General features: G+C 45.2%; 1 protein-coding gene across 2 annotated transcripts; it reads right to left on the bottom strand.

Moving 5' to 3' along the window:
* Positions 1 to 1149: 1149 nt before the first annotated feature.
* On the bottom strand, positions 1150 to 25924 carry HAO2 (hydroxyacid oxidase 2). Of its 2 annotated transcripts, none has more exons than XM_032605195.1 (8): positions 25833 to 25924; positions 15614 to 15752; positions 13732 to 13883; positions 11732 to 12015; positions 10292 to 10501; positions 5866 to 6024; positions 5426 to 5495; positions 1150 to 1501 (listed from the first exon to the last, which is right to left on the bottom strand). In XM_032605195.1, the coding sequence occupies exons 2-8, from the start codon at positions 15742 to 15744 to the stop codon at positions 1446 to 1448; spliced, it is 1062 nt and encodes a 353-aa protein (XP_032461086.1). In that variant the 5' UTR covers positions 15745 to 15752; positions 25833 to 25924; the 3' UTR covers positions 1150 to 1445. The 2 variants fall into 2 exon arrangements, with proteins under 2 accessions (XP_032461086.1, XP_032461096.1); XM_032605205.1 differs by lacking the exon at positions 25833 to 25924 and adding an exon at positions 17037 to 18132.
* Between the last annotated feature and the right edge of the window lie 830 nt (positions 25925 to 26754).

Below are 26754 nucleotides of genomic sequence, written 5' to 3'. Positions count from 1 at the left end.
TCTTATCCAGCTGGATGCCCCTGCTCTAGAAGTCTATTTTTGCTGACTACTAGTCTGGGGAATTTTTACTCTGGTAAGGCATCTATTCATTTTTCCATCTCTCCTTTCACCCACGTATCTTCAGTCCATCCACCCATCCATACATCCATCCATCCATCCATTCACCTATCCATCCATCCATCTGTCCATCCCACAAACGTTTATTGAGATGCTGCTATATGCCAAGCCAAGTATACCAAGTACCAAGTATATAGTTTCTTGCTCAGAGCCATGTCCAGTCTATTAGTGGTGAGAGACAAATAAATAAACATAACACATTATAATAAGGATTGTAATCGTATAATGTGCAAAACACAATAGGAAACACTTAACAAGTAGCTAGGTAAGAATAGGTGACGTCTGAACAAGGTCTTGAAAGATGAATAGGAATTTGCCAAATAATAATAATAAAAGCTACTTTTTTTTTAAAAGGAACCTTTATTTATTTATTGGCTGTGATGGGTCTTCGTTGCTTCACGCGGCTTTCTCTAATTGCAGCGAGCGGGGGCTACTCTTCATTGCCATGTGCAGGCTTCTTATTGTGGTGGCTTCCCTTGCTGCGGAGCATGGGCTCTAGGCTTGCGGGCTTCAGTAGTTGTGGCACGTGGGCTCAGTAGTTGTGGCACGCGGGCTCAGTAGTTGGGGCTCGCGGGCTCTAGAGAGCAGGCTCAGTAGTTGGGGCACACGGGCTTAGTTGCTCTGCAGCATGTGGGATCTTTCAGGACCAGGGATCGAACCTGTGTCCCCTGCGTTGGCAGGTGGATTCTTAACCACTGTGCCACCAGGGAAGTCCCAAAGCTGCTATTTCTTAAACACACTAGAACTCTGAACTTTACATATATTATCTCAATCTTTCTCCCGTCCTAGCGAGCTAGGTAGTATAATTCCCATTTTATAGACAAGGACATGGAAGAACAGAGAGATCAAAAAACTTTCCCAAGTCACAGTCCTGTCAATCCTATGTCTGTATGACTCCAAAGCCTATGCTTTTAACTATATTATTTCCCTATTATCTACAGATAGAAGTATAATTTTTGTTGGGGAATATTTTATATGTATAGCTCTTCTGTCTAGAGTGCATATTTACATAGCTGTTTCATAGAAACATAGTATATTCAAAAATTTTAATCCACTAGCTACTTCAGTCATTATTGAACTGCCCTTTTAAGAAGTCTTCTTTCAGAGGAGGATTTTAGGCAAGAGAACAGCATATACAAGGCAGTGAGGCAAAGAAGAGCATCGGCACATTTGAGGAATATGAGGGATTGGGGGTGGAGTGGTTGAGGGTGCAGGAGATGAGCCTGTGGACAGGATGGGACCGAGGCAGGATGGCATCACACACCCTATTAAGATTTTGTCTTCTTCCCGTGGGCGAACTCAGCAGTCAGTCCCTTCACTCTCTTTCTCTACATCCTGGAGAACTGGATCAGGTCCCGACTGATCTCGGCAACCGACCGGCAGCCTAAAAGAACCACGTAGTTAAAAATCTCATTTCTCTAAAACCCCAGTCACCTACCCCACTGTGGGGAAGAGATGGTCTAGTGGGAACAAGCTTGACTTGACCCTTGTGCTCACCCTGAGTAAATGTTATGTAATCATCTAATTCTGATCGCACTGGGAATTATTTCGTGAGCCTGTGCCTGTGTCTTCTTTTAAAACAGCCATGTCAAAACGGCATGGTAAAAAGGTAAAAACCACATTTCGGCCTTTTGAAAAATCACTTTGTGTGCAGTGGATACACTTGACCTTTATCTCCGTCGTGATAAGGCTTCAGGACACAGGAAGTATCTGTCAGGGAGGCATATGACTCAGGGAAAGCAGACAAGATAGGGCGAGTGTTTCATACAACTGCCTTCTAAGAAAAAGTTTTGTAAAACGCAACACCCGTCTTCGGTGGAGGAGCTTCATTAAAATGCAAAACTGGGACTGTCGCTGAGATGAGACACAGGGATTGGAGACAGTGACTCCAGACAAATGTCAAGAGAGAAGGGAGAAAGTGAGAACACGAGCTGGAGAACTGTAGGCGCAGAAGACAGTGAGACATCACTGGTGATAAGAGGATGTATAATGTTTCACTTGAAGTTCTTTCCCCATCTGTGGTGTATGCACCGTCACCTCCCAAAACCTAACTAGCAAATTGTATTACTCACAAAAGTATAACTAATGAGAGGGTCTTTTCCCAAAAATGGAAGCGGAGGAAATGGTTGAGCTTCATGCCCGCGTGGATTGTAAGGGACAGAAACGGCAGGTGTGGAATACATAAATAACCCATAAAATGAATTAAGTCAGCAGAAGCAGGAATTCAGAGCCACAGGTGCTCTCATCAGAACTGACAGTGAGTTTGAGAGCTCTGGGTTTCCACAGGGCAGACAGAAGAGTGCAGCGTCAGAGCAGGCAGACCTCCTCGAGGAGCACAGAGATGCCAATATACTTATATATATCTCTGCTTATATATTGTAGTAGAAATAAATATTTAAATTATGGAAAAATGTCTCAGTAGTTGCATCAAAGTGTTGCGATTCCATTTTGAGATGTGAAGTATCTGTTCACATTTAAGCCCTGGTGATATCTGTGTACTTGTTCTACTTATCAGTATAAACTCATCAGAATGGGTCAGGGTCCCACAAGGTACCAGGGACATTGCCTTACTCTTGGTAGAGGTTCAGTAAAAGTTTAAGAGTGAATGCATAATTACAATGTATTCCCGCTTTTTCATTACTGTAAATTATGTGGATATTCACACTAAAAAGCTTTGGCTAAATTAAAGCAAAGTGGTTAATTCCCAGCAATAAATCTGAAGAAAATTCATATACTCTTCTGATTTAGCCCCCTCGCCTTACGCGGGATGAGAACTGAGTAAGGTGTGTGCAGGCTTGTGCTGATATGATTTATATGTGCACATTTTTGTTTTTTAAGACAAATCACAGTTTTACCCTTTCTATAAATATAATTTCAGCAATTGGTCTCACAGTTAGAAAAACGTTAATTTTAAACTTCTTTTGCTTTCAACCGTAGTGCAAATAGTGTTCTCCTCCCAGGTCTGTGATGTCTCAGGGTTATAAGGGGAAAATATCACACATTTCTAGGGGAATTAGGGAAGAGAAGTCATATTGACTGATTACCTCCTGGGTGCCAGGTTTGTGTTAAGGCGTCTGAGATGCAGTGTGCAGGGAAAAGCTAAGGGGTGACAGAATCTCTGGGGTTTCACATTATGATTTCGCACTTTAGTGAGTTCCACCAAAAACACAGCGCCCCCTTCAGCTGAGCCCCCCCTCTCCCCAGGGACTAGACTGTGGGGTGTCTTTCCTGCGGGAGCGACACACACAGAGGATACCGAGGGATGGCCGTCGGCCTGGGTTTTCTATTCTTCCTCTTCCTCCCCAAACCCTCCTCTCCACCCCACATTTGGTTGTTGATTAGTAATTTTGCTATACATTTAAAACAATACATTCTCACTGTAGAACAATTAGAAGGAAAGAAATATAAAAAGTCAGGCATAAAAGTGTTCATAATCCTGTTTTTTCCTTCTTTTTTTCCTGCCCCCTTTAAAAAAGGGTGCTCTCCATGCTCTGTTTCAGAAAAAGATTTTCCAGCCACCATTTCCACCCCCAATGGTTGTTAAGTATAAACTTTTGGTGGAATAAAAAAAGCTTTGTTATTGTGAATTCCCCCAACAGGCTTCTGTGAAAGAAGTTCAGATATCATTTCACAAGGACAGGAGAAAATATTTGGGGGAGCAGGAGAAGCCACCTCAATCTCCTGGAATCTGCAGAAACCATAGGTCTTCCCATCCCTCTCCCCACAACCCCACCCCCACCCCCGAAGGGCAAAACACACCACCAATACGATATTTGTTCACACTTGTGTTCTCCCCTCCCTCATGGGGGCGACTTGGGTCATTTATTGCCTTATCTTCATAGGCTTTGGCCCAAAATGGACAGTCCCGGTCCTTGACGCCTTAATCCAGTTCCCTTTTTTTTCTTTTAAACTGCTAAGTGGAAAGGGGCCGGTGCTGGCATTAATGCCGATCTAAGTTTTCCAGCTTGTACTACTCAAGCCCAAAAGGGTGAGTCTGCAGCCCCAGTGGACACTATGCAACTTGGACGCTGAGTACAAGATACTTGTCTAAATATCAGATCAAAACCAGACTTGAAAAGACCTGGACGTCCTGCCTTGTGCCTAGCACATGTCACATGCTCAGTCACGCCATCTACAGAAATAAGTTAATGGCGTGGAAGCAGTCTTGACTCCACTTCAGAGCTCTTGATTCATTAGTTCCTTACTTCTGGAGGAGGTTTCTGTTATTACCATATTTTAGAATTGAGGCGTGGGTGGAGGTCTTATTGGGGTTCGTCTTGTCTGTCTCTCACATTGCAATTGATTACCATCTATAGCAGACTGTCAAAGACAGAGCTATTGGCCATTGGCATTTGGGCAGGACAATTCTTTTCTGTGAGACAGCTCCAAGCATTTTAGGATAGTTAGCATTTCTGGTCTTTGAGCACTAAATACCTCCAGTACCCACCCTGTATCATGGTGCCGATGAGAAAAAAAATAAACTGACCCCCCGAACAAAACGCCCCTGAAGAGAGAAGTTACCATCATTAGTTGAGAGCCACTATTTTACTCTCTGGGATTCCAGGCTTTGCTAAACATGTATGTTATTTTGTTTTGTTTTGTTTTTGCGGTACGCGGGCCTCTCACTGTTGTGGCCTCTCCCGTTGTGGAGCACAGGCTCCGGACGCGCAGGCTCAGCGGCCATGGCTCACGGGCCCAGCCGCTTGGCGGCATGTGGGATCCTCCCGGACCGGGGCATGAACCCGTGTCCCCTGCATCGGCAGGCGGACTCTCAATCACTGCACCACCAGGGAAGCCCAGCACATACGTTTTTATGAGCACTGCTTTACAGTCATCTCATTTTTGACTGAAATAGCCTGCCTGTAACTTCGAGACATTCAGGCGTGTCTTGCTGTCTGTGGTTACGCAGGATGATCCGTCTCCTTCTCCCCGTTCTGTCCTCCTGTTTGTTTCTATCTCCCCCAGCTCCTCCATGCTTCCCCTATGACATAATTTCTCTACTCTTCACAGTCCATGAATATTACTTAAAACATGACACACAGAACCACATCTGACAAGCCTGATAGGATCTGAGCAGGCTAGAGTAAAACGGGACCCTCTTTCCCCAAATCTGAAATTGCATTTGATTTTGTAGTAGATGTATCACATTTTGAGTTCGTGCTTAATATTTGTCTGGCACATTTCCTCCCTGTTCTTTCCTTTGGGCCGTCACTGGGTCTGGGAAAGGCGAGCTAGAAGGGCCACTGCTCCTGTTCTTTAGACGGCCTGTTTTCAGTTCTGAATCAGGAAAAGAATTGTAAAAACTTACCTGTCAGGGTCATGGAAGTGTGGAATTCATTTTTTAAAATGTTCAAAACTTCCTCAACACCATGTTCACCCTGCTCCCAAGACGGAGAGAGAGAGAGAGAAAAGGAGAGACAAAAAGAGGCATGAAGGAACATTCTGATATGTGCTGAGTATAAATTCCAGGTGAGCTCAGAGCTGTGCTGGGGAGGACGGGGCTACCTGTGAAATTAGAACCATGTTGGGAATAATGGAAAGCAAAGAGGAAAATGTAGGGTGCCAGCTCTTGAAAATGGGCAACACGCTGCCGAGGAAGCATGGTGGAGCTGGAGAGGAGTCACTGTCCTTCAGGATCTGTGGCACCTTCCAACAAACGGCCAAACTTGGGGCTTAAACCACAGAAATGCATGGAAACGAATGAGAAGCGTGGTACCTTCCGGATGGTTTTCACTTTGCCACTCTCACCTTGTAGGCGAGACCCCATAGGATGGGTCTCCCCAGAAAAACGCATTTAGCCCCGAGGGCCAGAGCTTTCAGCACGTCATTGCCGGTTCGGATGCCACCATCCAGGTACACTTCAATTTTCCCTTTCACAGCAGCCACCACTTCTGTCAAAGCATCGATCTGAAAAGGACAGACAAGTGTGGGTCAAGGGATTTCCCTTTTGACTCTCAGGATGTCAGGGGACAGCAGTGCCCCCTCAGCATGGGCTGGCGCCAGGAGGTCCAAGCGGGGGCGATGCCTAACTTTTCATCGCCTCCCGTGCTTGAGGCTGCAGGTGCCTATCAAAGCAGTGCAGCTACATTCCCGAGGGCCAGGGACTTTCTGCAGGCTCCCTGTTCTGCCATTTTCTGCTCCAACAGAGACAGAGCAGAAACCTTTCTGTTCCTCTTCACATCCCCTAGGGGACATTTCCCATTTGTGGTGTTCACTTTAATGCTCTTCTTTTTAAAGAACATTTTGACTTTTGATTCTGTGTCTAAGGTGGCACAGCTAGAAATGCTTTCCATTGCTAAGGCCCTAAGTCTTTTTGGTGAAACAAGTGTGATCGGCCATGACCCTAGGGTCTGGACCACAGCCTGTTCAGTGTGACTGCGCTGTACATCATTCCTAATACACCACATTTGAGCAACTTGTTCCTGACTCCTTTGGGGGTTACCTGAGACATGGGATAGGTATGCAGCAGCAACATTGTAAAACTAGGGTTGAAGACTTCCAAAGACAAAATAGAAACAGCTGATCACTCTGGCCTGGTTGCTCCGCTGGACCTTTTCTCTCACCTTGTCTCTTTCATTCCATGATCTTTGGTCAACAGGCCCTGTGCACCTAAGGTGCCACAGACCAAGCTGTGTTCCTCCAAGTCTATAAGGAAGAGTGACTGCAGAGTCTAGGAGGAGGGTCCTGGAGGAAAAGGTTCTGGAACTGCCTCGGGGGCTCCTGTTCTGTGCCTCATTGAGGAATGACCAGAGAGGAGAAGTAGAAACTGGGCCCCTAAGAGGACTTGTGCTGCCAAAGGCATCAATTGGAATTCTACCTGAACAAGATCCTTCGCTGAGACTGAGCAGAGTATGAAATCAGGGAGGAAAGAACTTTGTACTTTAATTTACAAGTGGAGGAGAATTGAATACGTCGTGACTCACATGTAAAGACTGGAGGGCATTCATATCCAACTAAGGGGTATTTTTACAGTCCCACCATGGTATTATTTGGAATATTTCTACAAACTATTTCTACAAATATTGCGAGAAATGAATAAATATACTTGTGCAAGGACTCTTCTAGTGAGCCATAGTGCACAACGGAGCTGACAGTAATTTGAGAAACAGAATAGGCAGTGAATTTCAGCCTAGGGTTCAGTGTGGTTTGAGAGTTAATTTTTGATAATCCACAACAGGGCATTCATTGGAGGCTTCTGGCGATAAAACCTGGCTGATCCTTTTCCCTGGTTCCAGGAGGACGTACAGGGGTGTTAGATATGGAATCTTATAGAGATGGAACTTTGCTCAGAGAGTCATATCCCTCACAAGGAGGGGACTGGGTTGAGAAGACTGAGGAAATTAACCCCAGCACAAAATTTAAGGGGTGCCAAAAATACAAATAATATTTGAAGACAAAATTTTAAAAAATCAAAGGGCAAACTTTGACCTGTGAGCTGGGGGCTTGTTTTGATAAATAGAGTTTTATTGGAACCAGGGCCAGGATTACAGTGAGATGAGTGAGGCAGTGTTATGCAAGTGCAGGGACGGATCCTGTCTTTATTAAAAATGTTGATATTTTGTTTACCACAGATTTTTTGCATTAAATTTCATTTTTTCAAAGAGTGTATGAAACTATTATATACCTTACTCAGTTTTTCTGGCACCTTCTAAAATTTTGAGCCAAGGGTGGGTTTCCCACTAGACTCACACTAATCTTGGTGCTGTCCCTGGTTGACCTTGGGTTTGGTTGTAGGTCAGATGGCTTGGGAGAACAATATGCTGATCAACGTAATGGGGCAGGAGAAATTCTTCTCGTTCTGGCGCCTGCCTTTGCCAACACTCATTCTCTATTGAGGAAGTGCAGTGGGAAAATTAGTCGGCCACTTTTTCCCACTCCTTACTCAGTCCTCCCCAAGGGGGCAAGACTAGCTAAGCTGATTAGTGAGGGAAAGCCGATTGTATTATATTTTATTAGCATTTTCTCAGAAGTCAATACTCTACCCTGTTTGCTGCTAGTTGGTGAGGGCCTCTTTGCTTTCTCCTCCTATTGTCAGCACAGTCGGGACAGCTCAGGACCTGCTAAGCTCTTTTGCATCCTCTATTCTGTCAGTTACGAGGTGTGTGAGAGATAGCTTTGTGGGCATCCTTGCAGGAGTTGGGTGAGAGGGCTCAGCGTGTGTTCTGAAGACCTGTGTTCTTCTAAGGTCTTAGGTCAAGAGTTGGGATGGAAAGTGGGAGGCCTGACCGTTCCCTGCAGTTCAGCTCTTACGGAGAGTCATAGTAAAGTGTGCCCCTTGCTCTCCATCATTCCATATTCCTGTTTGCTATCAGGTAGAGCCCGGTGGAGAGGAGAAGGCCAGTGATTGGTACTTGAAACCCCCAAGCTTCACAAGCCTTGAAATGTACAAACTGGCTGATGTAGCTTTTCTATTTCCTGGAATTTTTTTTAAAGAAGTAATTGAATATGTGCTAAAGATTTAAGGATGGTCACTGATGTGTTGTTTAAAATAGTGAATGCTTGGAAGCAATCCAGATGTTCAACCATAGGAAGCTGGTCATATAAATTGTCTATTCATATTACACACCATTAAAAACAAGAAAGTGGGCTTCCCTGGTGGCGCAGTGGTTGAGAGTCCGTCTGCCGGTGCAGGGGACACGGGTTCGTGCCCCGGTCCGGGAAGATCCCACATGCCGCGGAGCGGCTGGGCCCGTGAGCCATGGCCGCTGAGCCTGTGCGTCCGGAGCCTGTGCTCCGCAACGGGAAGGGCCACAACAGTGAGAGGCCCGCGTACCACAAAAAAACAAAAACAAAAACAAAAAAAACCAAGAAAGCATATCTACTGAAATAAAATGAGTTCGATATATTAATACATGGAAAGAAGAAAATTACATAATATCATGCATAGTTTTCAAACCTAAAATGGTATGGCCACGTTAAGTTGATTACCAAACTGTTGTCAGTATGATAGTGCTTTTTATCTTATTCTTTTTGCTTATGTATATTTTATAGTTTACTTGTGGTGAACATGTCTTACTTATATAATAACAAGGCCAAAAAAGACTTTAGAGGAAAAAACCCCACTTCCCTTTCTCAAAATGAGTCAAGTGGCAATAGAAGAATCTCTTGAAAAATATAAGCTATAAATCTCCATGAAAATAAATTAACAATTGGCCTTCCCTGGTGGCACAGTGGTTAAGAACTTGCCTGCCCATGCAAGGAACACAGGTTCAATCCCTGGTCTGGGAAGATCCCACATGCTGAGAAGCAACTAAGCCTGTGTGCCACAACTACTGAGCCTGTGCTCTATAGCCTGCAAGCCACGACTACTGAGCCCGCGTGCCTAGTGCCTGTGCTCTGCAACAAGAGAAGTCACAGCAGTGAGAAGCCCGTGCACTGCAATGAAGAGTATCCCCCCTTGCTACAACTAGAGAAAGCCTGCATGCAGCAACAAAGACCCAAAACAGCAAAAAAAAAAAAAGAATTAAAAAAAATTTTTTAAATAATTTTTAAAAAAAGAAAATAAATTAACAATTAACTCCCTTAAAAAGTTCTTTCCCTTCCTCCCTCCTTTTCTTTTTCTTTCCCCAAACTCCATCTATAAGGGACAAATTCATAAGTTAGGGGAAAAATTAGACTGTCGCAGATTTTTAGCAAAGGATTCATAGGGCATTTTTAAGTTTCACTGTGAAAGACAGTTATTTATTAGCTTCAGTTAGGCACTGTTTCTTCCTGGGATGTGTCATATGAGAAAAGATGAGGTTCCAATCCATGCAGACAGGCAAGCTTCCAGCTGAATGCTTCTTCCAGAAGGCAGGAGACCTCCATGCCTTGGGAACAACTCTTCTATCAGATTTCACCTTAAACACTTACTGTGTGAATTCAGACAAGTTACTTAACATCCCTAAACTCTAGTATCCTCATCTGTAAAATACGATACTAATGCCCATCTTGCAGGACTGTTTTGAGATTTAGAGATGACATACGTTGAGTTTGTAAAAATAGCCTGGCACACACTAGGCTATTATTAATGATTCGAAGTCCTTAACAATTCGCAGGTAGATATGAGCACAGGTGGTTGGGGGGAGGGGAATGTGCACCAAATTGCACAGAGTACCTTTTGCTGTGGACACACATACACACACACACAACAGAGCACTCACAAACACACCCAGGCTGAAGTCATCCTACTTACAGAAGCAGGAACCTCATCAAGCTGCCTCCCACCATGGTTGGAAACAATGATGCCATGGACATTGTGCTTCACAGCTAACTCTGCATCCTCTTTTGTCAAGATCCCCTTAAGGATGATGGGCAATCGAGTCATGCTCTGAAACCAGGAGAGATCATCCCAGCAGATGGATGAGTCAATGGGGGACATCTGGAGATAAGGCATTAAATTTCCCTGTGGGGGAATAAAAGAGAACTTTAGTCCTGAACTCCTTCATGACTCCCATTCCAAAGATGGGACACATTTGGAGAGCCACCAAAAGCTTGAAAAGAGGGCCCACAAAACCCAACACTACTTCTAGCTCCTTTTCCTAACAAAATTTGTGTAAAAGACTTTTATTTCCATTCCTTATTCATTAACCATTACTTGTGTCCCTGCTCAATAATTATGCCAAGATCTGGGCACACAAAGACAAATAAGACACAGTCCTCACTTAAAAAAAAAAAAAAAAAACACCTCAGAGTTTAGTAAGTGAGATAGATAAGCAAAAACATTTATAGGCCGTTGCGATGTGTCATGACTGAGATATGCACAGGGTAACAAGAACCAAGCAATACTTCAACAATCTTAAGTCAGATATTATCCAATATTTATCTTGGCTCACCGTGTGAGTCAAATATCTATAGATCCCAATGTGTCCCTGGAATCTAAGATTCCAGAAAACCTCAAGGCCAATTTGTGGTTAATGAGTAGAACTGTTGAGTCACTTGGCTGGGTATCAGAGCTGCCCGTTGGCTGAAAAGGCTGATATCACTACCTCTAATGTAGCCAAGGGATTCCAACTTTACCATGGCTTTCTCTCTCTGGGGCACTCCATCCCATTGGACTACAGGATTTTAATGGGAGAAGTGCCCTTTGTAGTCACCTTGTCTAAACAAGCATGCTGTAGCACTCTAGTGCCCCGTGGATGAGTTCTAGGTGTGCAGAGATATTTCCTCCCCAGTTTTCAAGGGAGGAGGGTGGGACTTGGGCTGACTACACACCATGGGCCATTCACCTTGGGTATGAGTATCCTCTTCAGATAGTCAATTTATCTAAGTATGCCATCCAGACTGAGCATTTTCTAAATGTGGCATAGAGTAGAAAATGTTGGAAGAACTTTTTAGTTTGCTCTCCTATTTCATGAAAAAATCCTCTCCCTAGCTCTCCTATTTCCCAGAACCCAGCCCTGCCCAGAACATTTCTGGGCTGCCAGGGATGGGAAAGAACATTTTGTCTTATATTCTGCTTGTCTGGAAGTTCCGGGCAACAGGAACCACATCTGCTTCTTGAACTGCTGCATCCCTAGTGCCTGGCACAGAACAGGTACCCAATGACTTCTTGAGGAAAGAAAGAAAAGAGGAAAGAGGGATGGAAATCTACCTCCTGTAACGCCTGCCCGCTTGGCTCTGGTATCTTTCCTACCTTCTCAGGTGATCCGAGATCTTTTAGCAGTAAGCTCTTCATCAAGTTCACTTGGTTTGTAATGTTGTGTCGTCTGTTGCCAATTTTGGGTACATCCACAGTGATTACCAGAGCTTTGAAACCCAGGGATTCTACCTTTTGGATCAGCTGTTTGTTTAGCTGCCTGTTTGGGTGCACGTACAGTTGGAACCATCGCAGGCCCCCGGGGGCAGTGGCAACAATGTCTTCAAGGCTACAGCTGGCATACGTGCTGGTGATGTAACAGATACCGGCTGCTTGCGCAGCTGCAAAGCAAAGGACACAACTCAGGTTGGAGGGCAGAGGCATTCTGAACTGGGGTGAGATGCCCTAGGAGTCTGTGTTGCCTCAGGCCAGCTTTGCCCTGTGAGTGAAGATAAAGCTTGACTTCATTCTGCTTCCCTGTCAGGCAGGCAGGCATTGCACGTGTTTGATCAGATTGTCTGGGTCCTCCTCTGTATAACCTGTCTTACAAACTCTGTGTTGCATATTAAAATATTTCAGGCTAGAGATGACCTTGAGTCCCCAGAACGATTTGAAGATGTTGCGGCTTTCAGATAGGAAATGGGCTTCTTGTGAACTCATCAATGAAGCAGAAGGGAATTAAAGAAGGCAAAGGATGAGAAAATGTAATTCCAATGGAGAGGGATGAGCTTTGCAGCAGAAAAAACATGCTATCTGGAGTTAGAAGAATGCGAGTTCTACCACTTCTTAGCTGTGTGGCCTTGAGTCTCATTTTCTTTATCTGTAAAAGGGCGGGGTGGGGGATAATAATACCTCTCTTATAGGGTTGTTGCAAGATTAAATAAGATACTAGCTATGGAAGCATTTTTTTAAATTATGAAGTGAGGTGCTATTACAAATACTAGGGATAATGAGGATGATGACGACGGTGACAATGATGTGCTGATTGCATCTTTCTCATTTCTCACTTTAATCATTTTCCGGGGATTCCCCAACAGGTTAATGTCACTACCATCCTACAACCCATGGGCAGAGAATTTGACCTAATCACAATGAATACTTTCAATTCCTATTGTCAACAGGAGGTATCCCATTCTCCTGCTCCACCCCCAAAACAACACAGCACACTCAACCATGAAGATTTTGTAAAGCAGTCATATTCATACAGGGTATTCATATTTCAACTTAGCCAAATTTGGTTCCTAACCTGATGGAGGTCACTTTCAGCTCTAGAATCCATGCATTCATTGCTTCCTATATCACAGAGTCAAAGGAAAAGACCCCAGGGAAGCCATGGGCAAGTTGAGCAAAAACAGATCTGGCTTCGGGTGAAGATTACAAATGAGTCACAGGAATATTTTTACCCCCTGCCCTTCCTTTCTTCTCTCCTCTCCTTTCCTTCTCTTCTCTTCTTATTTTTTAGTGGTGGCAGATGAGGGAAGAGAACTCAGGGGTACTAGGAAGGAAACAAAACCCAGTGAAAAACTTTTTGTCAAATAAGGTGATCAAGTCAATGGAGGAGAAGGGAAATGGAACATTTGGACAAGAGCACCTGCCAGGGCCTTGTGTTAGGGCTTAACGTCATGACTTTCTTCTCATCCTAAATTCAGAGGTACACTGTTCAGTCCCAGCCCTGGCCCATGAGGGTTCAAAGAGAGCCCTACCCTTGGGGCCACACTGAGCAGCCCTTTCCCCCCAGATGCTGTGTCAGAGGGGCCAGTCAGTGCCCCTCTTCCTTGGGATGGCTTGGTGGGATTTTCACCTCCTCTTCACCTGTAGCTCCCTCCCCGTCTAACCATTCTTTATAATGGAAAATTGGTATTTTCTCAATCTTAGGTGAAATGTTATGCAAATGTAGCTTTAAGCATTCCTTTTCCTACCCTTAATTCCAACCAGATTGCTGTCCCTAAGCCCCTTCTCTAGAGAAATTCTGGAGCTGTTTGCCCCTGCTCTGAAGGACACCTCTGCACACTTTAAGGCCCTTGGGAAGGGAGCCTCAAGGTGGGCTGGGTTCACACCTCTGGCTGTGCTCATTTCTCCATCAGGCCAGGCAAGGCAGTGGAAACCCGTGGGTGCGATGCAAATGGGGGTGCTGATCTCCTCCCCTTGGATTGTGGTCCGCGTGTCCACCTTTGACACATCTTTCAGGTACCGGGGACGGAGGCGGATTCTGTGCTGGACAACAAAGAGATTTTCTATCGGTGGGATGACTCACCAGCACGGAGGGGCTGCTTAGCGCTGGGACCTCCAGATTCCTGACACAGATCTAGACCACACTGGGTCCCGAGAAGCCATGGGCGGAGTCAGTTGGCTGGTAGCTGAGTAGGCAGCATAGACAAGCTAGAGCCTCTGCTCCTCCGGAAGCCTCTCCCAACCCCCTATTCCACACTAACCCCGCCTTCTCTGAACTCCTGGTACACATATGGTCCACGCTGTTCCCTGCCTTTCTCCGTCAGAGGACTGTGTCTTGGAGCTGTGCCTCCCTGACCAGACTGCCGGCACTTGGATGCTTTGATTGACCCATCTTAACAAGGACTAGAAAGGGAAGGAATATGCAGGACGGAGTTCCAGTCTCTTCCCTCTTAGGTTGGAAACAAATCTCTATAAAGCAAGAAAAGGTCATTGAAAGAGAACAAATCCCAGAGAATGACCACGACTTTTTTTTTTTTTTTTTTTTTTTTTGCTAGAGGCTAATTCATTTGAAGATTTGACTTAAACACTACTTTAGAAGGTAGGGAAATTAACAAATAATAATTATATGAAACGAACTTTTAAGTCGAACAGATACTTAGCTTCAGGGTCCAAAAGTGCTTATTTTCCACAACATATTATTATTTCTATACGTAAACTGAGGAAGATTTTTCTGGAAATGCTGATTGTGCAAATTTGGGTAGGAGCCTCAGTTACTTCATCTGTGAAATGGGAATAATAATCCAACTTTCCTAATAGTCTTGTGAAGACACCATGAGATAAAGCAATTGAAGTGCCTAGTATAGTGTTAAACAAGTATGAAAATACAGATAGTGTTCACCATGCATCCCATTTTCCAGTTTTCTCCTGACCTCTGTATCACAGAGGTCAGCAAACATCTTCTGGAAAGGGCCAGATGGTAAATATTTTAAGCTTTGTGCCATGCGGTCTTTGTCACAATTACTCAGCTCTGCTGTCGTAATGCCAAAGCAGCCATGGACAATATGCAGATGACAGAGCATGGCTGTGTTCTAAAATAACTTACTTGTGGACACTGAAATTCTGATTTCATATAATTCGACATATTGCAATTCTTCTTCTTTTGATTTTTTTCAAGCAGTTAAAAATAAAAAAAAAAGCCCATCCTTAGTTTGTGTGCCATCCAAAAACAGGCAATGGGCCCGACCTGGCCTGTAGGCTGCTCTTTACTGACCCCTGCTCTACCCGCTGCTGTACCGCCCATCTCTTCTCCCTTGAATCAATCTTCTTTCATCCCCAAGACTCCTTGGGTCTCCATATTTCCTCCAGCCTTGAGCCCTCTCTCCTGTTCTGCCTCCAAGCCGGAAGTTCAGGAGCTCAGGAGATTTAGGTTTACCCAGCCAGCTTCTCCTCCCTGCCCAGGTGGCTGGAGACCTTGGGACTCTTGTCCTATCTTGTCAGGGGCAAAGTCACCGTGATCAGCACTCAGGCGACTCACTTATGGTAGTTCTGCAGAGGCACTGAGATAGACTGTCTCTCCATCCATGCTCTCCCCAGTCACCTGTCTCCCACCAAGAAAATCCCCCCAAATCCCAAACAACAACAGAAACCCATTATTATGTCTTGAGTACTCTATCTTCTTTGGAGGCAGAGACCAGAACTGCTACCTTCCAAAGAGCTCTCAACCAGTACACCTTAGCTTAGCAATAGAAAGGATACAGAAGACCAGACTTTTTAAATGCTGCGATGTTGTCATCCCGCGTGAGGCAGTCATCAGCTCCTCCTTCAATAAAATCCCAAGTTGACTTAGACAGCTGCTCCCGTGCATGGGCCTTGAAGTCTGTCAAGCACACCAAGGGCATTTCTGGACCTTTAAAGGAAAAGCCAAAACTCACCAAACAAAACCCAATAAGAATACTTCCGATATAGAGGAGAGGGTGGCGGCAGGGTGGACTACAGCATGAAGCTCTTTGGATTCAACGTGAACCCCCTGTAACCTTTATCTCAAAGGAGGTGCTGCCAAAGATGCTGATTCCGAGCCCCAAAGCAGGTAGTCATGCTGCACCCCTTCACTGTCCCAAGCCCCTCTCCCAATCCTGGTTATTGGGTCTTCTAAATATCCCTCAGGTCTGTCCCCTCATCTCTAGGCCCACTGCCTCAGATCTAGGTGAGGCCCTACCACCTCCTATAAGATTATTGCAAAAATTTCTTATCTTTGTCTCTTAGCCTTCAGATTCACTCTCCATCTTGTTTCCCTCCAGCTGCCCGGGATCTTTCTAAAAATGCAAGTCTGATCATGGCTCATGTCTTTCAAGTGCCCACGGCATGGCATTCACAGCCTTCCAGGACCTGGTTTCTGCTCACCATCTTCATTTCTTTGTGGCTTTTCCTTGTCTTTTGGGTCACTATGAGCATTTCCTGAGCATACCGGAGATTTATTTCATATTTTTGTGCTCTTTTGGAAGGATATCCATCAGGGTGAGAAAACTGGGTCTGAACAGATACTAATGCCTGGAAGTTCTCAGGAATCTCCGGATGTGTGAATACGGGGCTGTAGCTGAGTATCAGGCATGAGGCTGACTTTTGCGACTCCCTGGTTGGGTCATTCAACATGGCTAATTTTGAGACCAAGAAAACAACATATGCTCCCTCCATTCATTGCCATCCCAGTCTGAATCCCGTAAACCTGGAGCTTCTGCTACCACTGCCCCTGAAAGAGGGAAGAGGGCAGTGTTGTGGGGTACATCCTTCCAGTAGGGGCAAGGGCAGAGGGAACACAGTAGCTACAGAGATGCTGAAGGCACTGGTAACAGTCAGTCTCAGCTTGTAGAGCTTCTGTGTAAGAGGATTCCTCTAGGAAGGGTGAGGAAATCTGTAGTTCACAGTGCTGCGTGTCTTCCCAGCAGTTGGCAATGGGGTAAGAATTAGCCAAAGGCTCTGAGTAGAAACTGAGTGATTTCCAGGTTATTGTCTGAGGAATAGGGATAAGCCCCAGGGACTAGACTAGGGCTTCAAATACGAATGGGGCAGCTCCTCTAATGAACGAGGGGGCCAAGGAGGCCAGATGAAATGTGGGGTGCTGGGAATCTTGGTAGGGGTATGGCTGTGCCAGAATCTAGTTAAGTCATACAGGAAAGTAGTCCCAAATACCCACCTAAAGGGCTAAGCAGAAGGAAGTTATATGACAGACGAGAAACAGCCCCCAGGATGCGCCATGGATTCTGAGAGGAGGCCGGGAGGTGGACTTTGGAGCACAGCCACAGAGCTTTTTATAGCAGCACACCTTGTCAGTGGGTGGGCAGGGAGCTGTTGAGGTGCTGAGTTGAGTTTGACAAAATACAGCAACAATGTCTAACTTATCTCATTCCTATCTGACCCTTCAAAGGCTCAGTAACTTTAATCGAACGAATTAATCATTGTAATTATCCAACTGTATTGCAATCAGTTATTTAAACCTCTGTGTGCATAAAAGAGTTAATATAGCAGGCCTGAGAATGCTAGTCTTCAAAAGGCCTGCATACAAGGTTGGCCCTTGGCTGGAGTCTGGGACCTTGGATTTCAGGAGAGTTCCCACCATGTTCTGATAAGAATGTCTCTCTGTGTCTAAACTATTTGTACAAACAATGTGCTCTATGCTGAACATCTGCTTTCCCCCTGAGAGTCTAGAATTTTGGTATGGGTTAGGCAGAGCATGTCCATATGACCAACCCCCAGCAAAAAACCTTGGGCACCAAGACTCTGAAACGAGCTTCCCTGGTAAGACAATATTTCACACGTGTTGTCACAACTCATTGCTGGAGGAATTAAGTGCATCCTGTGTAGTTCTACTGGGAGAGGACTCTTGGGAGCTTATACTTGGTTTCCTCTAGATTTTGCCCCATGAGCATTTTCCCTTTGCTGATTTTGCTTTGCAGTCTTTCACTGTAATAAATCATAGCCTCAACTATCTGCTGTGTCCTGTAGGTCTTCCTCGTGAATCACTGAACCTGAGACCCTCCCCGCCCCAGCACATCTTGTATCTCCAGGCAGTAGGACAGTGTGTGACACTGAGTTGCTGTTCATAAATATTCATTACTTGAATTTAACATTCCCCTGTGTGTCATCTCTCTGCCTTGTGCGATGAGAATACTCCATCAAGTTTCAACTCCCGATGTCTCAACAAATCCCCATATCCTAAACATCACACACTCACAGAAATGTTCTTCTGCAGATTTCTAGCATAAAAACTCAACAATGGGGGCTTCCCTGGTGGCGCAGTGGTTGAGAGTCTGTCTGCCGGTGCAGGGGACACGGGTTCGTGCCCCGGTCCGGGAAGATCCCACATGCCGCCGAGCGGCTGGGCCCGTGAGCCATGGCCGCTGAGCCTGTGCGTCCGGAGCCTGTGCTCCGCAACGGGAGAGGCCACAACAGTGAGAGGCCTGGGTATCGCAAAGAAAACAAAAAAAAAACCCCAACCCCCCCACAAAACTCAACAGTGTTTATTTCTAATCCAAGGGAAATGACACAGCTTCACTCAGAATTACTTGCCTGGAACAGTGTGAATTATATCATCTGAAAGCTGCTTGGAAATAAATAAATAACCCAGCATATTTATATATATACCAAACACAGTTTTATCAATTTCTATCTACTATTTCCTCTTCCACCTACTATTTCCTTTTCGATTCCCTGTGAAGTAGACAGAGAAGGTATTAGTCTTTCCATTTTGCATTTGAAGAGAACGTGGCTTAGGAAGCAAGATAACTTGTGAAAGATCAGGCAGTAAATTATTACAGAGGAAGGCTCAGAATCATATCTTCTGGTAGCTTCTAAAGGTAAACATTCTCCATTTTCAATTTCATGGTGCAGACCAAAGTAGTTGGTTCACCTAAATTACTTGTTATATTGAATTTAAAATAATTTTGTAGGGACTTCCCTGGTGGTCCAGTGGTTAGGACTCCATGCTTTCAATGCAGAGGCCGTGGGTTCAATCCCTGGTCAGGTAACTAAGATCCCACATGCCACGTGGTGAGGCCAAAAAAAAAAAAAAGTTAGCATTAAAAAAAAAAGGGATTTCCCTGGTGGTCCAGTGATCAGGACTCCACCCTTCCACTTCAAGGGGCATGGGTTCGATCCCTGGTCGGGGAACTAAGACCCCACATGTGGCATGGCCAAAGTGTAAAAACAAAAAGAATTTTGTAGCGTGAAAATACAATTATGTCGCATTTTTCCTTTTCATAAAGAAAAATGCGACATAATTGTTGCATGAATATTTGTATTAATATCTATTAATATTTCATAGCATATTTAAAGCCTAGCAGAGTCCTGAGCCCATTATTTTTACTAGCAGTCCAATACAAGGCTTATAACTGAAGGGAAGGACGACTGTGTTGTTCAAAGTTTTTCCTATTTGGGAGTGAAACTAAGCACTATATGTTTTTATGTATTTCGGTTTGATCCATACAGGCTTTAAAGCCACCAGAAATTAAAGGGAGGGTGCAAGTTGTCTAACGTGTAAGTGTTTTTTGTACTCCCATTTTATTTGATCTCCAGTCCAGTATTTTTTCTTCTTTTATCTTCTACTCCAACTGTGAGAGAGGAAGAGAAAGGGGAGAAAAGGATGAAAATCTCCTGCTCACTGACCAGGAACTTAGCTCACTTAATCTGTTTAGCCTTTTTGTCTAGGGTAAAAAATGATGAGGTGCAACTTGTATACCAGTGATAAGGGAGCTAAAATCTAAGAGCAAGGGCACTCAGTGGTACCTGTTGCTAACGATCTGAAGTTCAAATTGTTTTCCTGGATGAGGGAAGGGGGAGGGACATAGACTGGCGCTGGCTGGAACTTCAAGGCGGATTTTGCTTTCTTCAGTATTACTGTTTGATCAAACGCAGTTAGTCTAGATAACAACCTGTCTTCCTTTGAAGTTTCATTTGGCGCATATGATTCATGTTGATGTCACTTTAGGAACACTTCCGCTTGTATGAAAAACACCTAGGCGTTCTGTAAGAAATCTCAGGGGGACATCATGGGGCAGGTCACTGAGATTCAAGGGGGAATCTCAGGGGCAGGTGGTTGGTCTACTTTAGGACCCTTTGGCCTGGTCCCCTGGGAACTTATGTCAAGTTTCCCAATGCAGCGGTAGAGATAATGCCAAGGCTACACTTTGGGGGCCTTGTTTGAGAGATTACCCTGTTCAAGGTTGTCTGAAAGTGCTTTAATCTCTTTGTGGGTGACAATCTCAAGGAGAGTGGCTGCAAAGCCTGGAGCCATCGCCATAGCAACGGTGGCATTGGCCCAGGAGAAGCTACTGCAGGAGGAGGCCCTGGTAGTGGAAGGCATGGGGACAGGGCAAGGAGGGGGCCTGGGGCTACTGGAGCCACAGGCAGTGCTGGGACCAGGAAGACAGGAATCTACAACACCCGTGACTGAGGCAGATGAGCCCCCAGGGAGTCCCCGAGCAAGGTCAAAGTAAAGGGCTTGGATTCCCAGGAACATCAGGTCAGATATCAGAGTAAAGATGAGACCGGAATGTCCCTAACACTGGAGCGGTCTGAGGAACCAAGGATGACATCTGTATAGGAATGAGGGGACGGAGGGCCCAGTGTCGGTCTGACAGGCGCGAGCAGTCAAATGCCGCAAGAACGGACCCAGGGTCCTATCAGCCCAGGATCGGTTCTGGCCTTTTCCCTGAGCCCTCCCACACTGAACTGAGGACTCAGGGCCCCTTCCAGGACATGATGGCCATGTTTTCCATTTATTCTGTTTTGCGAACTAATAATCTGTCCTCTCCAGCCACTGCCTCACCACCCACTCTCATTAGCCCGTTTTCCTTCCCAGGCATTAAAACTCCCCTGGTGACCTGTAGGCACGTTCTACTACGTAGAGCAGTACATGTGGGTTCTTCAGAACCAATTCTGCAGTAGCTATGGGGAATGTCTTTGTTTTACTCTAGGAGCTCGGTTTAAGGAGTTTTTAAACTCCTTAAATGTGAGGGAGGCACATTTATATTAATGTTCATACTGGAGCTGTCGTGACCTAAGTAGGTCATTAGTGACCCACTGTGCCACCTCCACAAGCCGTAATGACTGCCACTCCTGCCTGGCGAGGATGAGAAGACAGTTAAACAGTTGTGCTTGATGGAGCTGAGAGCGACTTTAGAGAGATGGATAAGATATGGACAAGTTTACACTGAAGCAGAATTTTAAAACGAACCCGGGTTTCCTGTCTCCATGTTGTGTCTTTCTGACATAGTATGTGACTCTCAGAATTTCTCTGACTATCCTCGCAAAATAACCTGGAATTGGATTCTCCTTATTTGGGAATTAGCTTCTCAGCATAGACCTAAGGTTTCTAGAGACTTATCTACACTGAATTTCATCACTCTAACACCTCCTCTATTCTCTCTGACCCTACTTGGTTAGCCAATATCGGCGAAAAGGGCTGAAGCTGGAGGAACAGAACAAGCTCTTGCTTGTGTAGTCAATGGACCAGTGCTTGTGAGGGTCTGAGAGGCAGCCTGCTTCAGGGAAGGTTACTGACACTTAGCTCTATGAGCAGAGGCAAGTGACCTCCTCTCTCAGGACCTCAGCTCCTCATTGGAAAAACTAAAAGTTTTATATATTTTGGAATAATCTCTACCAGATTTTTTTTTTTTTTTTTTTGCGGTACACGGGCCTCTCACTGTCGTGGCCTCTCCCGTTGCGGAGCACAGGCTCTGGACGCGCAGGCCCAGCAGGCCATGGCCCACGGGCCCAGCCGCTCCGTGGCATGTGGGATCCTCCCGGACCGGGGCACGGACCCGCGTCCCCTGCATCGGCAGGCGGACTCCCAACCACTGTGCCACCAGGGAAGCCCCTCTACCAGATTTGAAGCTACCAGAAATGAAAGGTTGGGCTGTTGTCCATTAGGCCCTCATATTCTGTGTTTCCCCTGCCCATAAAAACGCAAAGACCTGTCTTTAGATGGATCACGTTAGCATTCTCGTTCAGCACTTTGTGGCGATAAAAGTACAGAACAGGAAACTAGCCCATCATTTGGGCTGGTTCCTAACACCAAATAGCTAGGAGCTCACAGCCTTTCTTTTTTCTTCCTCACCGACCTCGAGGCTCCCTTTTTAACCAGCTGTTCTGGCCCTGTGGCGCCACCTGATGGCTTCAGCGGAGCTTCTCTGCCTGTCAGGGCGCCATTTCCCTTTTGGAGGAGGGCTCTCACCCAACCTGGGTTCCCTGTTGGCCGAGCAGGTAATCCCTCATCCTACATATGTATGCCTCTTCCTCTTTCGCTGATTTCTCCAAACCACTGGTTGATTTTTGCAGGAAATCTTTCGCACTCTTCTTCCCTTTCCCTAGTCTCTCCTGTCTCCTTCCCTTTTCCATTTGCAAACCCAAAATAACCCCCTCGCGCGTGGATGAGATTAGTGCTGTAGAGTCCCTTGGATTAAGAACAAAAAAGTAAACAAGTTTTGAAGTCACATTAGATTTGGGTAAAGAACCTCCAAAGCCTTTGAAAATATCCTCAGAGGCACCTTGAGATTCCATTTACTTCCGTTGCCACTGAACTCTTTCTTCCTCTAATTAAGCCTCTTTTCCTCATCATCAGCATTTATGAACGCCAAAGAAACTATTTATTACACAATTTTCTTAGTTTTCAGTTTTAGCCTAAGACTAACAATACATGACTTTACACTCATTTTCATTGCAAATATGCCAAATTTCTGCTACTTGGCAAATCAAGCAGGTATTTTCAGTCACCTAGGACTCCAACCACTATTTTATTAGCCTTCTTTCTATGGGAAAATATGGGCTGAGTTCCAAACAAATGGCTTCCAAGGTTTGCAGTTTTGGAGCACAGCCGCGTTGTGAATGGCGTGCTTTCCGTGGGGTGTTGGCGATCGTTTAGGGCAAACTGGGAGACACTGACCCAAGCGCTCATAAGGTGTTTGGGAAGATTGGAATTTTCTTCTTCTATTGAGCAGTGGAATAACTTGGTTACACAAAGACCCTTGGAGACAGCGTGATGGCTCCTTAATAATAATAATAATGACAATAAAACTGCAACCATTTACGGAGTGCTTCGTGATGCGTCATGCACTGTGTAAATTGTTTCATGTGCATTAATGTGTAATTCCCAAACACAAATATTATTATCCCCATTTCAGATGAAAAACCTGACGTTCAGAGAGATTAAAATGCTTTGCCCAACATCACACATCTAGTCAGACGTGCTGACTACCATAGCTTGTCTCTTAAGCATCATGAAAAGAAGCAAATATATGTAGCCAAGTGTGGTTTGCAGGGTGAGAGCTGGCATTGAAAACGCCCTGGGCAGATGCAGCTTCGCTTCCTTCCCTTGACAAAATCATAACTTGATCAGAACACTTCGTCATTTAGCTGGTCATAAAAAATACCCTGGCAAGTTTAAATGAATCTTAATGGTCTCCAAAGCACTCTTCCATATTTTATCCCATTTGATGCTTATAATAACCCAGTGAGATAAAGGGCGATCACAGAGTAGAGGTACAAGAGTCCCATTTTATATATGAAAAAATTAAAACTCAGAGAGTTTAAGTGAATTATCTTTAGTCACATGATGAGACTGGCAGGGCCTGACCAGGAATCCCTCTGACTTGCTCTAGATATTCTTTACTTGGCCAGTACGGGTTGTTAGTTGTTTCGCTAGGATACATTCAGGTCTCTGTTCTGTAGGGTCAGAAGAGCTGCATAAAGTGAGCTTGGTCAGTTCCCACAAAATCTAGGCCACTGGGAAAGGTGTCCTGTGTGGAGATCATTGCCCTGCATCTTCATTTGCTCAGAAAGGGCAGAGTGTCAGAAACTACACAAAGGGTCAGAACAAGCTCTGAACTCTACTCTTTTCACTTCTGACTTGAGGTCTCATAGGCATAGCTATGTGTAGGAGTGGCAGCCGCTGGGAGGCAGCAGGAGAGGGATGAGAAGGCAGAGCAGTGGGGATGGACTACACCAGGTCGGAGATGGAGCAGACGTCTCTCTGCCTTCCTCTAGCATCTCTCACCACGGTGTCTATCCAGATTGCATTTCTGAAGGCCACTGCCTTCAGCTGTTAACGTTACTCCATGAAACGTTAGTAGTTGAGGTAGTCCATTCAGTCAGGACGACAGAGTCTCATAAGCTTTGTAACTTGGCAAACACGGGCTCAAACTCAGCTCTGCTACTTGCTCACCGTGAACAAGCTATTCGTGGAAGAAGACAGTTAATGCCTATCCCATAGGGCCTTCAGGAGGACTAAACACTATAACCCGTGTAACGTTTCTAGAGCAGTGCCTTATATAGACTAGACCATCCATAAATGGTAGAACCGTTTGCACTTTTTCTCTTGTTGATGGCATTCTCCTGAGAGGCTCTGGAGGTTGACAGTGGCTTCCAGATTTGAGTCATTCCATGGTGGTATCGTTTAAACCCTGCATTGGATTTATTCATTAGTTCATCTCACGGGGCTTATTGAGTACATGCTCTCAGGCAGGAAGGCAGAGGCAGCCACTGCTTAGCACGTGCTCCCTGACGTTTCCTGGTTGCTTACAGGTAGGCAGGGTTTATATGACCAGTTCTGGTCAATGGGCTATGAGTGGAAGTGACATGTGTTCTTTCTGGGCCAAGAATTTAAGTGCTGATATGTGACCCTCTATCTTTCTTTTCTTCTGTTACAACATTCCGGAGGCCATATCCACCAGAGGCATAGCTGTAGGATAAAGACAGCCTGGATCCCTGAATCACCACTTGGAAAGGAGTAGCCTTGGAGATCAGCTGACTTTGCCTGGGCAACAAATAAATATTTGCCTGATAAACCACTAGAATTCAGAGTTTATTCTCTACTACAGCATAGCCAAACCTAACCTCACTAATATATCTAGGCATCACGCCAAACACTAGAAATTTTTAAAAACTTAGATGATATCAACATCTGCTTTCAAGAAGCTTACAGTCGAAGGAGAAGACAGATTTCAGTAGCTGATTCTCTGTTAGTTGATATGATATAGAGTATAACAGAATTCCTTTTCTAGGGAGAGTTACCCAGGAATTTGGGAATATTCCCATTGTTTCTCAAAGGGTATCCCATAAATGATGTTCCGCTCCATCTATTCTAGACAAGCTCCAATTCCCATCTATCTATAAAATTAGAATACGGCTGTCTAGCTCACAGAGATCTTGTGAGAATCAAAGGATCTTGTAAAATGCAGAATAGCTTAATGATTAAGAGTAAATACTTTGGGAGTTTTGTTTCCTGTTATGAGGTAGAAAATCACAAAGAGCAATTTCTCCCTTGATCCTGTTTCCAGACTCTCTTACAATCCATTGATCTGTCTGTCTTTCTTTCTACCAATCCCACCCTGTCTTGATCACCGTTTGGGGAAAGTTCTTCCCAGATTGATCTATAGATTCAACTTGACTCAATCACAGTCTCGGGAGGCTCTACATTGGAGGGAATTACTACCTCGTTCCAAGCAAGCTTATTCCCCAAAGAAACTACACCAGCCCGATTGTTTGAGAAACATTAACTTCTTTGCCTTTTAGAAGCAGTCCCAGTGTCACTGTTTTCCTCTGCCCATGGCCAGGAAGCAGTGATCAAGTTACAAGGCATATCTCGAGGGCAGGAACTGTGCCTTTTAGATTTTCCAGAACTTTTGCAAGTGGACATCTTTCGAGCTATTTTCCTTCCTGAGGACACCAATAAATACTCCTCCAGGTGGTTCTGAGACATAACTTCTCTAGACATAGCCTTCTCTAGCTGTAGTGTCTTTGAAGCAAAGCCTCCCTTTGCCAGGTCCTTCAGTGTCCTACTACCTGCCTCCACGTTACCCTTTTCTGCCACGACTCTCCCTTACAGACTCACAGTGAGCACCTCCGATGCCTCTCGAAATCTCTGGCCTTCTCACCCCACCTGCCAGCTCATCCCCCTTCCCAGTTCCAAGCACACAGAAGACACGCAGCTACACACCTGGTATTAGCCTCTCTCAGTACTTGGGGAAAGCGATGTCCAGGGGTCGCCACGCCACTCCTGGCTCACGGCTGGCTGTGGTGGGAATAGCAGTTCCCTACCCACAGCCCCCTGAGGACAGAGAAGTTTCAAGGCTACAAGTTAATCTTTAATGGGAACAACATCACTGGCTTGGAAGCCAGTGAGCAAGTGGGCCAGAGCAAGGTTAACCATGAAACAAACTTGGCGAGCTTTGCCAAGTTACCTCACATTTAAGGGACGTTCATTGCCAAATTCAATCTCAAAATAAAAGACTCGCTTTTTTTCTCCCAAACCATATATTTTCCCAATTCTTCCAAGATGGTTAGAGGAAGGGAGTGGGTGATTTCAGGTGGAGAATTACGAAAGCCCCGTGTTGTAAAGGAAAGGCTTGTCTGGGGAGGTGGCGAGGGGATGGGTGAAGAGTGGTCACAGCCTGGGAGCCGGGAGCAAGGAGCAGCGGGGACCCAGCCGGGATGGACTGAGGGCCGCGCTGTGTGGAGCCCTCCAGGCCTGACCAGAGAGGAATATGAGAGGCAGGGAGAACCACTAATATTTTTGAGTGGAAAAATGACTCAGTAATCAGGCAGAAGCCAATACAAGAGTACATGTGAAAAACAAAGAATTCCCCAAGGGCAGTCCTGTGGGGTTCGCTAAAGGTCGCTAATTAATGTCCAATTCGTCTGGGTCCTTCCCTCTGTGCTTCTGTGCCAGCCTTGCCACGTCCTCAGACTGCAATAATAAACGGCTATTAAGTGCTGACAATAGGCCTGACACGTTGCATGCATTATTCCACTTGATCTTCACAGCAACCATATGGGTAGATATTATTTTCCCCATTTTTCAGAAGAGAAAATGAAAATTAACTAGCCCAAGATTTCATCAGTAATGAGCAGAGTTGGTT

This window comes from Phocoena sinus, chromosome 1 (assembly GCF_008692025.1).
Source record: "Phocoena sinus isolate mPhoSin1 chromosome 1, mPhoSin1.pri, whole genome shotgun sequence".
NCBI lineage: Eukaryota > Metazoa > Chordata > Mammalia > Artiodactyla > Phocoenidae > Phocoena > Phocoena sinus.
This window is presented reverse-complemented; position numbering and strand designations above follow the sequence as displayed.